Source organism: Dendronephthya gigantea, unplaced genomic scaffold, assembly GCF_004324835.1.
Source record: "Dendronephthya gigantea isolate DGI-Jeju-01 unplaced genomic scaffold, DenGig_1.0 000037F, whole genome shotgun sequence".
NCBI lineage: Eukaryota > Metazoa > Cnidaria > Anthozoa > Malacalcyonacea > Nephtheidae > Dendronephthya > Dendronephthya gigantea.
The window spans coordinates 1509299-1525642 of NW_021163047.1; the positions used below are offsets into that span (position 1 = coordinate 1509299).

Genomic DNA, 16344 nt, shown 5'->3' on the forward strand with positions numbered 1-16344 from the left:
TTTTCTGATGACGTTGGAACTCTTTTGTGATGACGCTGAAACTCTTTTGTGTGGACGCTGGAACTCTTTTGTGTAGACGCTGGAACTCTTTTGTGAGGACGCTGGAACTCTTTTGTGCAGAAAATTTATTTTTGGTCTTATAGTTTTGGGTATATTGCAAACAGTAAAAAACTATAAGTAAAACTTACCAATTTGACGAGTTACGCCTCTTCGAGTGAGGTCGAGTTACCCCTCTTCGAGTGAGGTCGTTTGTGTGAACTGTGTCACAACATGATAAGTTATCGCTACTGTTGTCTTCTACATCGTTGTTATTTTCAAATATTACTTCAGAAAGTTGAACTTCCTCACCGCTCTTCTTTTCGGTGTCTTTTTGGTATAGCCACAATCTTTATGAAGAAAAGAAAAGTAAATTAATTATTATTTCATTTTGGCAATTATACTTTGGCGCTTATATATTTCTTTCATGTTCGAAAGCAGTCAGAAACATGCCCGCTTTAGAAATGTGCAGATGAGAAAACAAAATAACATTCGCAGGCAGGAGCGAAATTTGATGAATCATCTCAAAATCACTAACTTTATATTTGGCTGTTGACGCCGAACTAATCGTGGTATATTTTTTCCTCTTCGGACATCTCTCGTGTTCCGCCGACAGACTCAGATCTCTCTGGAATAACAAAAACAATGGATTTACCTGCATTGATTTACCTGCATGGATTTACCTGCATGGATTTACCTGCATGGATTTACCATGTTAACTGATTTTCACTCGCTGCATGACGTTAAGCCGTCGTCGTCTCGAATTTTTTCAATTTGCAACAATTTACATTCGCCAACTTTCGACCTGCGTGGGAAGAGTTTGGACAATGAGGAAAGGGAAAACATACTTTTCAATTAACCGCTTTTTATCGCTCTGTGAAATAATATTTCGCGCGTATATTTTTGCAAACCTATCCGCAAGAAACGATCATGCATTTAATTGACAACAATTGAATGAATTTTTCGTCATTTAATTGACACACCCATCGCGTGCGTTTTCGATGAAAATGATTTTTTCGTGAATCAAGCTAAATACTAACAGTAATGGTATGTGATGATAAACGGCAACAAATGCAGGCAACGAATGCAGGGGCATAGGAAGCATCCAGAGATTGGTGGGTACCGGCTTCCAGGGACACTTTTGTTTAATAATTAAAATGGCAAATAAAAAAAGCTAGGGACGGTTTAATTGCAAAAGCTGCAGAGACATTACTAGTGTTGTTTATATTTATGTTCTGCAAAAACATTTAGGCATGTGTAAGTCGTCATACAGTTCTGTCCTGAAATAAAATAACATAACCACGGTTAACCTAGGCCAAACCTCGGTCTGTTCGCGGTTGAACCGAGGTCAAACCGACTGCCCGAAGCCGAACCGAAGTGAGACGGAGGTTAAACCTCGTCCTTACTAGGTCGGTGTGGTCTGACAGACATTTCGTAATATTTTTTTCAATTTGGTTATTCTGTTGTCGTTCTCAGCTGTTAACAACATTTCGTTCGGAAGTGAAAGGCCACTGCGAAAGTATTTCTTCCCTTCCGGTCGTCTGCGATTTCTATCGGTCGACCACAACCTAACCGCAAAGGAAACAAAGTTGGCGGCTTCTATTTTAAAATAGTATTTATATAGCCACATTAGCGTCTCCAAAAAGGCATTTTACATCACCCAAAGGGCACTAGCCGTTTCAACTCCAATGAATCTTTTAAAATTCAGTTTTTCCGGAGAGAAATTGATGGTCTGTTTCATATGTTTATTTTAGCGTCAAAAATTAACATTGACAGCGTAAATCACTCTACAGGGTGTATCGAAAAAATGGTAACACAAATGTGACGCGCTATATCTCAACAAATCGTTGATAGATTTCATCGAGTTTTACATCATCGGAAAGCTTAGTTATTTAGCTTTTAAATGCTATGTTTTATGTGGCATTTCGACAAGAAACCAGTGAGCAGTGCTTCGGCAAAAATTTTAAGTGAAAATTGCATATTTCCACCGATGGGAATTGCACACGTTTCTTTTGAAATTTAGTCCCAAGAGGTTTAAAACCCTATCATCGCCGATTATTATTAGAATTTGATTTACGTAATGCGAGTATGCATGACTTAGCACGCGACAAAATAAAAGAAGATGGGTCAATTGACAATTGAACAACGTACATTTATTGTGAGAACCTTTTATCACCTTGGCAGCTTAGCAAGAACACGAGATGCGTTTAGAGAGAGATTTCCTGAACGACAAGACATAGCAATTAAGACCATCCGATATAACATAAGAAAGTTTGAACAGCATGGCACCAGTCATAACCGAAACAAGGGGAATTTTGGCAGAAGAAAGACTGGCAGATCTGCAGAAAACATTGAATTGGTGAGGAATCGGCTCGCAGAACATCCGACTGGTACCAGTGCAAGACGTAACGGTGTTGGCCTACCATCGGCAACTTTTAACAGGATAACCCGCTTGGACCTGAGACAATACCCGTATCGAATGCACGTCCGACACCAGCTACTACCACGCGATTTTCAAAGACGATTGAATTTTGCAAGGTGGTTGACCGAACGATGCGAGAGAAACGAAAATTTCCTGCGAGATTTTGTCATTGGTGATGAAGCTACATTCTGTATGAATGGTGATGTCAATACTCAGAATGTCCGGGAATATGCTCCAGTAGGTCAACCGCCAGAATTCAACTACGATGTGAATTGCAGCCGTCAGAAGGTGACAGTTTGGATAGGTTTGTGTGGAAGTGGTGAGATTATTGGTCCGATTTTCTTCGAAAGGAACGTCACCGGCCTCAATTATTTGCAAATGCTTAACAATGATGTTGTTCCGCAGCTTTTGGAGCATTTTGAAATGCAAGTGGGAGGCGTATTCAGGCATCTTTGGTGGGTGCAAGATGGTGCTCCTGCACATCGTCTCCGTGCTGTTACGCAACGCCTAAGAGAATTGTTCGGCAATCGAATTGTTGCGTTACATGCAATGCAGTGGAATGGCCACCTCGTTCTCCCGACCTCACGCCGTGTGACTTCTTCTTGTGGGGCTATTTGAAAGGCAAAGTTTTTACCAACCCTCCCAACGATATTGATGACCTGCGAGCTCGCATTCATCGGGAAGTCGCTGTGTTGGTCAACGATCAGGCACTCGTCAGAAGGACGGTGCAGAGCATGCGACGGCGTTGTGAACTGTGCATTGAAAGAAACGGAGGACACGTGGAAGGTGTCGGAGCATAAACACTGCATGACCGTAATTATGTAAAACAATCGTGCGTTTTTAACATTGTAAATTGTTGTTATTATTGATTAAAAATGCATATCAATTGTCTCATTAATTCCCATCGGTGGAAATATGCAATTTTCACTTAAAACTTTTGCCGAAGCACTGCTCACTGGTTTCTTGTCGTCACATCAAGCATTTAAGCTAAATAACTAAGCTTTCCAATGATGTAAAACTCGATGAAATCTATCAACGATTTGTTGAGATATAGCGCGTCACATTTGTGTTACCATTTTTTCGATACACCCTGTATTTCAAACATAAATAATAAGAAAGCATATTCTAAATATTATTATATACAACAACTATTATAATATTTTGTTTAGAACTTCTACGGAACTTTCGTAGGCAACAGACGATGAAGTTTTAAGATAGCGGCAAAGTCAGGCTGCTCTGTTAGAAATTAATTAGCTACAATTTTGGAAAACTGCATGCTAGGAAAACTGAGGACTTTTTTAGTTACAGAAAGGAATGCTTGAACTGTTCAACAGCAAGTCACATGCATGCACGTGGTCATGTGCAGTGGTCATGTGTTTCCCCCTCATTTTCCTTTCATTTTTCTCATTTTCCATTGTTCCCTTCAACGAAGAATAATTGTTCCCTTCAATTAATTCACAAAGAAGGTATAAAGGAATAAAGAAGGTATTGCTTTGTTTTGATTGTTTTTATAGTAGATGTTTAATTGTTATTTTGTGCAATTAGGTATATGAAATTTTACAATTTTCTCCCACTTCATACTTAGCATTACTATTAGCATATATGTACTTACACAAACCGCAAGACAACACAATTTATCATGAATCAGGGCCGTAGCTAGAAGCTTAATTGGGGGGGGGGTGCATATTCATATATTCGTCTTATGCCCGAATGATTTCTTTTGTATGCTATTGTTCCTATGGTATATAAACATGAATATATGAATATACACCCCCCCCCCAATTAAGCGGTCTAGCTACGGCCCTGCCATGAATACACAGATGTATATGATAAAAGTTCTTACAGAGAACAATACATCACCAAAGCTAGATCAAATTTTCAATGCGTAGTTATGATCGACTGAGTCAATCTTTTAGTGTTCAATTATGAAATATTGGCTGTTTCTAATAGACTTCATGTCAGCTAATTTATTCAGCCTTTAGAATCAGATTTTTACCAGTGGAATATTTAGAAAGCACAGGCTTGTTTCCTAAGTTTTGGCTGGGGTTTGAAAAAGAAGCATAAATCAGTATTCATACATAATTACACTTTAAATTTTAGAATAACAATAATTCATTAAATGCTTTTTTACATATAATGTAAACAGAATAAACCCAGCCTGATGGTAATGATTTATATCTCCGTTGAAATGTATAAAGAAATATATCTCCATTAATTTTTTAATGTTGAATGAACATACATGAATCCACACACAGACCCCACACTTCCTCTGGGAGATATTCTGAGGATAATACAGTAGAATATATTTCCCACTGGTGAGTTCTCAAGTGCATTCATTGTGTTAGATGAACTTAGATCAGCAATATATGGCTGCATGTGATTTGATAAACATAGATATATAGTGAATAAGAACATAATTACTCCTCAAATTGTAGAATAGCAATAATTCATTAAATACATTTTTATGTAAAATGTAAACAGAATAAACCCAGCCTGATGGTAATGATTTATCCTTTATCTATCACAATTTCCCCAGAGTATGAATAAATGATTAAAATACATAAATATTATATTAATTGTGTTAGCACAATGGTAATATATACGATTAAAAGTTTTAATTAGACAGAAGCTAGGATATGTCATTTTTGACATTGTTGACATTCATTCATTGGCAATAAGGGGTAGTTATTATTGATATTCAGTGGCAATAATGGAGTATTTATGGTTGACATTCAGGAATTAATTGACCAATAGATTCTGATTCACCAATCATTGTGAAATTAACATATTCTCCATTATATTACACATCAATTATGATATGTAGTGATTAATATTTATCTCTTGAATATTTTAATTCATTGTAAAAGACAGATTACTTTTACTTAAGGTGGTCCGGGACAATATAATTTTAAAAGATAACAATAAAATATATAAGATTTTTCTTTATAGCTAGCTGACACAAAATATGCAACACTTTCAATTGTTGAAGTCATAGTTACAAAGACATATAGGTTTTCTGTGGGAAATAATAGGAGCAAAAATGAAATGTATTACGGCAGTTGATACCGGGCCTGCATGCTGATTGACATTACATCCATACCTATGATGTGCATCCACAATCTGTTGTAAAGAAAAAAATATCTATAGCCACGGAACATGCATTATTTACATTGTCAATACATATAGATGGAGAGGACTATAATAGAGTATTCTAATCATATAGAAAGAAAATGCTTGTTTTCAAAATATTTTAGGTTCACAACATTGATCTTCTATTGCATCTCCACAGTTAATAGAATATACATGGTTTGGAGACCACATAAAACTGTAATAAAACTCATTAACTATGTTGAGGTACATTTATGGGAAAAACTATTCCTTCCTCCTCACATATACAAATATCATTGGTAAATTTAGCTAAAACACAATAGACATGTGACAAGAAAGGAACCATTTTTTGCATAAACCTGGACAATAACCGGGTTAATGAGTTGTATTGTACTTTTATTTAGTCTCCAAACCATGTATAAGAATGAAACTTTCAATATCTGCAATCAATATATATATATATATATATATATATATATATATATATATATATATATATATATATAATTATGTAAAACAATTCATACCACACAATGTGAAGTGAAGAGAAAAGGGAAAAATAAAGGACTAACAATTTCTCATCCTCTTCCATTTGTCAGTCTTAAGGTGTGCATCCCTGTTTAATATTGCTTCTGTTGCAATTTAGAAAGAGATCTACCGGGCATTTATAGCATGATATTGGTGACGGATTTATATCCAGGACAATTAACCCAAAGTTATTGGATTTGAGAAGATTCTTATTTGTGGAGTCCAGGTTTGAATGAATTCCTTATGTATTAGAAAACCAATAAACCGAACAAGAAAAGAGCCAACGTCGCTAAGGTCGTGTTATATCATGACTCAAAATATTTTTTATATGTCGGATGTTTTTATATGACCCAACCTGACTGTTTTCAGTCAATTCCTTGCTTTCAGTTTGAGGTTGATTTTTATGATCGAGTGTTTACTGTTAGATAAGCCAAAAGATGCTAAAATAGGTTTTAAGGTATTTCGATTCAATATAAGTTATCCAGACATTTTAAAATCTTATAGTTTTTCCTGATACACTTAGTATAGGCTACTCTGCAACTGAATTCTCAACTGCGCGATTTGCAACTTCGCGGTTATAGATGCCCGAGTCTATGCAATAGACTGTTACACGTACTAATTACAGTTCTCTAGACAAGACATCACAGGGTGGGTCCTCGAGAATTATTTCTGTAGCATCTTGCAGAAGTAAAAAAAAGTCATTGTTATTGTTAGTGTTCATTATATTTTGATTCTTTTGTAAATTATTTGCTGTCCAGTAAGACTCCCTTTCGCAATTTACCCGCCTCCAAGATGTCTCTGCGAAAATAGTCACTCAAAAATATGTTTGCATTCTTTACAAAAATTCTAATACAAAATCTCCTCTCTTCGCTCGCTAGTGTCTTGTTATTTATCACGTTACCAACCCAACAAGGCCGTAGCTAGACCGCTTAATTGGGGGGTGTATATTCATATATTCATGTTTATATACCATAGGAATAATAGCATACAAAAGAAATCATTCGGGCATATGACGAATATATGAATATGCACCCCTCCCCCAATTAAGCTTCTAGCTACGGCCCTGCAACTTAAAACAATAAGAACCCAGGCCAATCTGAACAGGTCACGTGACCCCACGCTATTCACATAACTGATATAATCTATAATCTGATCTATGTTATAATGAATACTGAACTAAATTTAACTCATCCCTAACATATCCGACATAATCCCCTATATACGTTCTGTAGGAGATATGTATATATATATATTTCTCATGCAATGTCATTTAATCGAAAGCTTGTTCTTAATCAAGTGATTCTTCGTCTGCCTCAAGGCCACTGCTGCGTCTCGTTTCGGACGTGGGTTGAATTCCGCTACTTCCGGATTAAGAGTTTTCGTTTTCTTTTGTGCGTGACAACTTAACTCCATCGGGAACAAATGTTGTACCGCTCTCTCCAAGCTTCCGTTTTTGGTTCTTACGCGCACTGCCCGAATGACATTGTCTTTTCCAGGGAAAGCCTCTTCTACGATCGCCAGAGGCTACGAACCCCTGTTCTTACTATCAGATTGTATTATGACGACACCACCTGGTCGAGGCTGAAAATTCTTAAGTTTTGTGGGTCATGTTATGAGGCCGGAATACGAATAATCCAGACTAAGAAGTTTGGGAATCCAGAAATTTTCTCGCAAAGCGGCCATTGTAAGACCGACCCGCCATTGTAAGACCGACCCGCCATGTAGAGTCTCGCAGTGGATACGTTGCACCAACTTTTCAGTAAATGTCACATATTAACGTATGGTGACGTTTATCACATTTCTGGCAGGATTTTTTGATTTGACAATCAGCCGTCCGATGGCTTCCATGGGCGTGTTGAAGCAGAGCCGTTTCTTTGCCAAGATTTGTCTCCGATCTTGAACCGAGGTAACTTTCGGGCTTTCGTTAGCTTTTTGATCAACGGTATCGCAGTACACGCATCCCCGTTCCTGGCGAGAATGAAATACCTTGGCATCCCCGTCCCTGGTGAGAATGAAATACCTTGGCATCCCCGTTCCTGGCGAGAATGAAATACCTTGGCATCCCCGTTCCTGGCGAGAATGAAATACCTTGGCATCCCCGTCCCTGGTGAGAATGAAATACCTTGGCATCCCGTCCTTGGTGAGAATGAAATACCTTGGCATCCCGTCCTTGGTGAGAATGAAATACCTTGGCATCCCGTCCTTGGTGAGAATGAAATACCTTGGCATCCCGTCCTTGGTGAGAATAAATACCTTGGCATCCCGTCCTTGGTGAGAATGAAATACCTTGGCATCCCGTCCTTGGTGAGAATAAAATACCTTGGCATCCCGTCCTTGGTGAGAATGAAATACCTTGGCACCCCGTCCTGGTGAGAATGAAATACCTTGGCATCCCGTCCCTGGTGAGAATGAAATACCTTGGCATCCCGTCCTTGGTGAGAATGAAATACCTTGGCATCCCGTCCTTGGTGAGAATAAAATACCTTGGCATCCCGTCCTTGGTGAGAATAAAATACCTTGGCATCCCGTCCTTGGTGAGAATAAAATACCTTGGCATCCCGTCCCTGGTGAGAATGAAATACCTTGGCATCCCGTCCCTGGTGAGAATGAAATACCTTGGCATCCCGTCCTTGGTGAGAATGAAATACCTTGGCATCCCGTCCTTGGTGAGAATAAATACCTTGGCATCCCGTCCTTGGTGAGAATAAAATACCTTGGCATCCCGTCCTTGGTGAGAATGAAATACCTTGGCATCCCGTCCTTGGTGAGAATGAAATACCTTGGCATCCCGTCCCTGGTGAGAATGAAATACCTTGGCATCCCGTCCCTGGTGAGAATGAAATACCTTGGCATCCCGTCCCTGGTGAGAATGAAATACCTTGGCATCCCCGTCCCTGGTGAGAATGAAATACCTTGGCATCCCGTCCTTGGTGAGAATGAAATACCTTGGCATCCCCGTCCCTGGTGAGAATGAAATACCTTGGCATCCCGTCCTTGGTGAGAATGAAATACCTTGGCATCCCCGTCCCTGGTGAGAATGAAATACCTTGGCATCCCGTCCTTGGTGAGAATGAAATACCTTGGCATCCCGTCCCTGACGAGAATGAAATACCTTGGCATCCTCGTCCCTGGTGAGAATGAAATACCTTGGCATCCCGTCTCTGGTGAGAATGAAATACCTTGGCAACCCCGTCTCTGGTGAGAATGAAATACCTTGGCATCCCGTCCCTGGTGAGAATAAAATACCTTGGCAACCCCGTTCCTGGCGAGAATGTAGTGTAGTCTAGAACTTGTAAAGGAGTTTGTATGCATTTCATTTAGGACAGATTATCTCAACTGTTTTATTGTAAAATCACCATGGCGGTCAACATGGAATATGTGCCAAAATCTGAATCCGGGACGAAAATCCTGAAAATGACCACACCCAGAAACGGCATAGTCGACATAGCTCTAAATCCTGAATTATCAAAGCTACAGTCTTTCTAAATTGTTTATATGGTTCAGATTGGTTTCTTTTAGGGGTTGTCACTAGAGGTTGAAATTAGCCTAAGTTTCATATTTTACAAGAAAATGAATGTTTACTATTCCAGGTCAACTGGTAATAAGCATAAAATCACAGATTCACCAAGCAAAGTCTAATTTTTCCTATTTTCTAAAATTGCAGGTAGCTTATCGAGAATCAACGATGCGAAGCCATTCGCTCCATCCAGCTTTTGCATGCTTTCTTGAGATCATACCGATTTTTTTATTGGTTGCCTGTAATTGGCGGCAGTTCAAGAATTTTCCTACCATAGGCCTTGACGATTACGTTTTCTTTACCGTATTTCTCTTCTAAGATTGCTCGAGCCCGATTGTAGCCTTCGGCGGTAAACGGAAGCGCCTCGACATCTCGTCGTACCTTGTCGCACGAGAGCTCTTTTAAATACGAGAATTTTGCCACGCTTGCCAAGCAAGCCAGATTTCTCAACTGTTTCGTTAAATTCTCCCCAAAACTGCGTCGAATCCGTGTACGAACCGTCATATTTCAAAATTATTAATTTCGGAAGCTTTGCACCAACTTCCTACGCTTTTTTGACCGTTTCTGTGTCTTCTTTTCGGCGCTTCTTGTTCTGACTGAAGGTTCAACATCGACTCGTGAAGCTTCATTTCAAATATGAATTGTTCTTCTCGCGATGTAACTTCCTTCGCTTGATTAAACTCGTCTTGTTAAATTGTAATCCGCTTGATATCGTGATCAGCTTTTTCTACATCTGCTTTGATCTTAGCATTCCACTCTACGATTTCGTTTGTCATCGCTTTTAGCGATAAAATGCACTTCAAATTCTCGTCTGGCAATCTCGGCTTCGTATGACAATGACTTCAAAGCATCCAGCTGGCGTTGAAAAACCGTATCATTGTTACGTGCTAGCACAGTCCCTGTTCTGGAACAATTTATGAGCACTTGTTTCAATTTATTCTAAAACAAAACATTCGCTTTGTCATAAGTTTGTCATGTTTCGCAAGTTACCCGCCTCCAAGCTGGCTCTGCGAAAAAAGTCACCCAAATACATATATGTATGTATTCTTTTTAAAGAATATATATTAAAATTTTTGTTATATTAAAATATAACAAAAATTGTAATACAAAATCTCCTCTCTTCGCTCGCTAGTTTCTTGTTATTTATCACGTTGCCGACCCAAAACAATAAGAACCCAGGCCAATCTGAACAGGTCACGTGACCGCACGCTATTCACATAACTGATATAAATCATATAATCTTTATAATAATTAATACTGAACTAAATTTAACTTATCCCTGAAATATCCGACATCCCAAATTCTATAGCAAATTAGCGAAAATTAGGTTAACTTTTCAACCATATTTTCACGAATCGCAAATCCAATTCAAAACTTATTTTACGTTCATCGCAATTACCGTTACTCTAGTTTACTTAATGAAAGTAGTCACCACACAAAGATTAAATTCAAGTCCAACAGTTCAAAAGAACATTAAAAGGCCGTTTCGAACTTAGATAGTTCAAAATCAGCTTTGGTCCTTGGCGGAACATGTGTGTCGAACAAACCATAACATTGCGTGGATTATGTACAAATCATGCATTACCACTAACGATCGTTGTGACACAAGCCTGGGATATTAATATTTGAGCCCTAAATGGGATGACGTCACGTAAATGATAATATTTACATCTGATTATTACATCTGATGACGTCATTTTGAGAGTGTATATTAGGATCAAAGCTACAACATTAGTTACCTCTGGTGAAGACACTAGACCGGAAAGCCGAAAGGCAAAAACGAAACGTTGGTGAATGTAATCTTTTTGTGGTGATTATTTCATTAAATAAACCTGAGTAACGATAATTCCGATGGATTAAATAAACATGGTTCCGTGAACTTATTAACTTATTAGCAATTCTTTTTACGTGTTTATATCACTGTAAAAACCTTGTAATTATAACATCTTTTGTACAACAGTGTTATAAGAATTATCATCGTGACAGTTTGTTTTTCTGGTTTAGGGGATTGCGAAGTTGATATTTAAAGACGACAATGGATCAATTGAAAGCCAAAGCTAATTATTTCAGGGTATGTCATTTGTTGGTAGATAAAGCAACAAATGCTTTGAGAAATGCTTTGCATGCCATGCATCCACCTTCCACCTTAGCTTCTGTACTGAATGCCAACAGAGCGACCTTGCAGAGAATCCGATACAGTGTAATTAAAGCCTCGCAATGGGATCTACTCTTCCCAAGATCTGGTACACCAGATTCAAACAACTTTGATATTAGCCTATTGACTGTCCTGCTCCGAAATATTTGTGGATTGTCTGCACCAGCCACCGGATGGAATGTGATGCCTCCAGTCAGCGATACGTCTATATCTGCAAATATTTTAAGAGTCAAAATGTTTAGAAATGAAGTCTATGGTCATAATCCGACTGCTGTTTTGGACGACGTAACATTTGAAACATTGTGGCAAGAAATTTCTGTTCCGTTAGTCAACTTGGGAATTCTCCAAAATGATATTGATGAATTAAAGGTGGCTCCTCTTAGCCCTGAAGAAGAAAGTTATATTGAAAGATTGAAAGAGTGGAAACAACAAGAGGATGATTTTATGTCAAAATTAAGTGATGTTGAAAGTAAAGTAGTCAAATTAACTAAGAAAGTTGAAAATGTTCATCCCTCGCATGTCGAGCAACTGGCTAAATTTAACTTTGCTGGAAAGATTCGTGACCTTTCTAGAAAATTTCAAGATGGCACTAGAAAGTGGTGGTTTGATAAACTTTTACCTTGGTTTTGGAGTGAAGAATCGAGGGTCTTGATCCTAACTGCAGGTCCAGGTGTTGGAAAAAGTGTTTTGTCTGCAAAGCTTAGCGCGGTTTTCCGAGAACGTGGTCAACTCGCAGCTCACCATTTCTGTGACTTTCGAAATTCTGATTTCAACAATCCTCAGAGAATCCTTCAGTCCCTTGCCAGTCAAATGTGTGATAATGTTGAAGGATTTCGTGATAAACTAACTGAAATTCTACGTCGTGATCATTCTCGTGACTCGCTGTCAGGCGCATTTCGTGTTCTTTTGTGCGACCCACTCCATGCCCTTGACAGACACGATCCAATGTTGATCATCGTTGATGCTTTGGACGAGAGCAAAACTGAAGAGAAAAGCGAATTTTTTGAGTTGATATCTGAGAAATTTTGTGAACTGCCAGATTGGATTAAGATATTCATTTCAAGTCGACCAGAGCTAGCAGTACGAAAGATTCTTGAGCATCTTCACCCGTCGGAAATCCGTCCTGATGAAAAAGATCACAACCACGACATAGAGCTTTTCGTTCGTCATAGTTTACCTAATTTTGATGATAATAGTATAAGGTCAGTTATTTCAAAGTGTGAGGGATCGTTTTTGTACGCTTATTACTTAGTCAGTGAATTGAAAGAAAGGGGCGTGGGAATTGAACCCGACCTAAGTGATTACATCTCCAACGGTATTTCCTGATATTACGAAAAACAGTTCAAACGTTTAGACATAGGCCTCAAACGTTTCAAGCAAGATACTTCATGTCTCTTAAACAGTTTTATTAATGTCGTTGCCGTTTCTAAGGAACCTCTGCCAATAAAAGTTCTTTTCACATGCATGGGTCTCTCTAGAGAAGAATTTAAAGTACGTAAAGCGGTTCTTGACTTATTGTCAGAGATTCTTCCAGTTTATGATCAATGTCTGACTGTTTATCATAAGTCATTATGGGATTGGCTGACATTGAACGGTTTCGAAGAACATGCATTCGTTGCAGATGTTGATGACGGCAATAGACGTCTCTGGCGTGCTTGTAAGAAACAATTCTGCGAGATAGATGCTTTGAAGTCTGTTTTAGAATTCCAAATTTCACCCGAGAATAGGTACGCTTTAGAAAATGGTTGGAAATATTTGGTCGATACAGGCGAGGTAGAGGAGTTTCATTGGTTGGTGCATGTTGGTATAAACTTCTTGAAACTAAAATTTTGTCCCTGCCGGATTGTCTATTTCGATTTCAGTGGAATTCTTGGCACGTATTGTTCTAAACTTTCCAAAGATATTTATTTGGGCATCATTCAACTTCATTGTTTCTTCAAAATTTTACGAATTCGTAAATTGTTTGGATCTGCTGTTAAGACCGATAGTAAAGATCATTGTTACGTCTACTTGCAAGCACTTGCTAATGGGCACTTTGATTTTTTACAAAGTGGCGCCAATTCCAAAAGTGGAGCTAGGGATATCTTGGGTGCGACAAATGAGATTTGGATAGAATATGTGACAACTGAAAGCAATTCTAATTTAAGCATTGTCCCCGAAGCCGTGTTTACAGAAAGTTTACGTTTTACATCTGTGTCACCGGACAATACGATACTTGCTTGCGTATATTTGCGAGACCAGAAAGTTCAAATGCTTAAAATACCAGAACTTACAACTATCTTTGAAGCACAACTTACTAAGATAAGCCCTTATTTCCAATTATCTGCCTTTTCTCCAGATTCTTCGTATTTTCTATGCACTTCAATCCGGTTTTGCATCAATATTAAAGAAAAGAAAGAGGTTCCCTTCATTACGCACGGCCCCGATCACATCATTTACTGTTCATTTTCTTCATGTGGAATGAAACTTGTCACATTAGAGAAAACGTCAATCAAAGTGTGGGATGTAAAAAACAAGAATATATTGGTTGAAGTTGAGAATGTGTATGGTGCGCGATCTTATTGTTTGTTTAGTAATTGTAACTCGTACATTCTTCTTTGGCCAATGGGTCAGGAAAGATCTGGTTCCTCAGTCTTAGATTACACGAATGTCTTGAATTCTGAAACTTTGAAAAAGATTAATAACAAGAATATTCGTGTTGACCAGAATTTGTCTAGTAGTGATTCCTTTCAAATTTTTCCGCCGCCTTATTCGGGGTTAGACTTGAATGTTAGAATGAAAATGAATTATATCCGTTTGCCATGTGATCAGACAGTTCTTATTTCCAATAAATATTGCTCAAAAGTCTTTTTGTGGAAAAACAGAAAATGTGTAGCGTTTACAAATGATTTCAAAAATTCTTTAGCTTTGGCAGTGTACGATTTTATAAACCAAAAGATCGTTGACGTCTTTGAGATTGGCTGTTTGCCTTGTGATACTTCTGTTAAGAGCATTTTGAAATTAGATGGGACGAGTTTTCTTTTATCCTTAGGTTGTGACCTAGTACTTGTTTCATCCCTCGATTGGCCTGATGCTACTTTTGTTGACAATGCCGAAATAGATTGTCGTGCACTCTCTCCAGACACTTTGTATGTCGCGTGCTGTTTTGAAAATTGCCTTCTTTCAATAAGAAGTGTCGATAGTGGAGAAACATTGCAAACTGTTGCACTGGAACGACGAGCGTTAACATGTTGGTGGTCAGAGTCGTATCTTTGGTTGGTCTGTGGAAGTCTGGTTGTTAAATATCGTTATGAACCTACGAGTGAAAATATCTTTGGAAGTCAACATGCAGAATTTATTGGAAATTTATGAACGTGTCCTTGCATTTAAAAATGGAGTTCTTGTGATTTACGGCGATCGGAAACTTTCTATTTTAAGAATTTGTAACGAAAAACTGTGTTATCAAGAAACGCCGTCATGTAGTTTTACTGACCCTTCTGTCGCAATAAGTTCTGATGGGTGTGCTGTTATGTTATTGTCTGATTTGGTTTCAGTTTATGAATTGTGGGAAATGAAATGTGGCAACACGTGGATAGTACGTTCAATCGGAGAGTTGGATCTACCGGATATTCGTTGGTGGTCTTTATCTGGTACAAAAAGGAGTCGCAGTGTAGTATTCTTGTCACCTGAAAGCTTTGTCGATTCTCCATTGTCTAAAATTCGTTTACTTTCTATTACTTTCCCAAATGGTGTGAAAAGCTTGCATGAACTTCCTATTTTAGACTTTGACGGGGCTGTTTATATTGATTCCGATTTGATCGCTATTTTCCGCCGTAAATGGATACATTTTGTTAAGGTGTCGGAAGGCAGAATCATAGCTTCCAGATTCATTGGTAATCTTTCTTTTTTTAGGAATGTATTTCCTCTTTTCTTTCTTCCATCGACGCGTTCCCTTCTGTTCGTTGAAAGCAATGGCAACAAATATTTCAAAATTCATAATATTGAAAAGTATTTATAATATTTACTTGTAATGGATGTAAGTAGTTGAGAATGCAATTTCTTGTTTAAATGCGAAAAACACGCATAAATCAAAACCTCCAGCTTTGCATGGAACCTACTGAAATAGAAAAACCACGGAAATCGTGCGATATTTTTAAAAGAATATTTTAACTTATTTTAGCACGAAAGGCGGAATATTTCTATATGAAAGCGCTTGAATAATTGTGTAATATTATAGTGCAAAAATATTTAAAAATAATTTTTTTGTTTCCAATTGTTACAAATATTTCAGAATTCATATAGCATTGAAAAGTTTTCAATTTTCCTTTCGTGATGTAAATTGTTAAAAATGAGATTTCTTGTAACGGGAACACGCATGCAGGCAAATTGTCTTATATATTTTAAAAGCCAATTAACTTTAACTTTTTAAAGCCAATTAACTTTAACATAGTCAAGGATTTAACGAACACAGAATGCGTCTATGAAAACGTTTGAACTGTGTAATATTAGTGGATTTTGTATCCAAGAGATTTTCCTGCTGTGGCCCTTTATAACCTGCGTGTGAGATCGATTAATTCAAAAATTACATACTTTGTTTAT

General features: G+C 38.0%; 1 protein-coding gene across 3 annotated transcripts; it reads left to right on the forward strand.

Moving 5' to 3' along the window:
- Positions 1–3856: 3856 nt before the first annotated feature.
- Positions 3857–15935, forward strand: LOC114526168. Of its 3 annotated transcripts, XM_028547691.1 has the most exons (4): positions 3857–3943; positions 6213–6320; positions 11616–12962; positions 13964–15935. In XM_028547691.1, the coding sequence occupies exons 3-4, from the start codon at positions 11647–11649 to the stop codon at positions 14022–14024; spliced, it is 1377 nt and encodes a 458-aa protein (XP_028403492.1). In that variant the 5' UTR covers positions 3857–3943; positions 6213–6320; positions 11616–11646; the 3' UTR covers positions 14025–15935. The 3 variants fall into 2 exon arrangements, with proteins under 3 accessions (XP_028403492.1, XP_028403489.1, XP_028403490.1); XM_028547688.1 differs by having other exon boundaries at positions 11616–15935.
- The last annotated feature ends 409 nt before the right edge of the window (positions 15936–16344 follow it).

Coding starts and splice junctions, on each gene's coding strand:
- LOC114526168 (XM_028547688.1), top strand. CDS start 13,231: ATGGGTCTCTCTAGAGAAGAATTTAAAGTACGTAAAGCGGTTCTTGAC.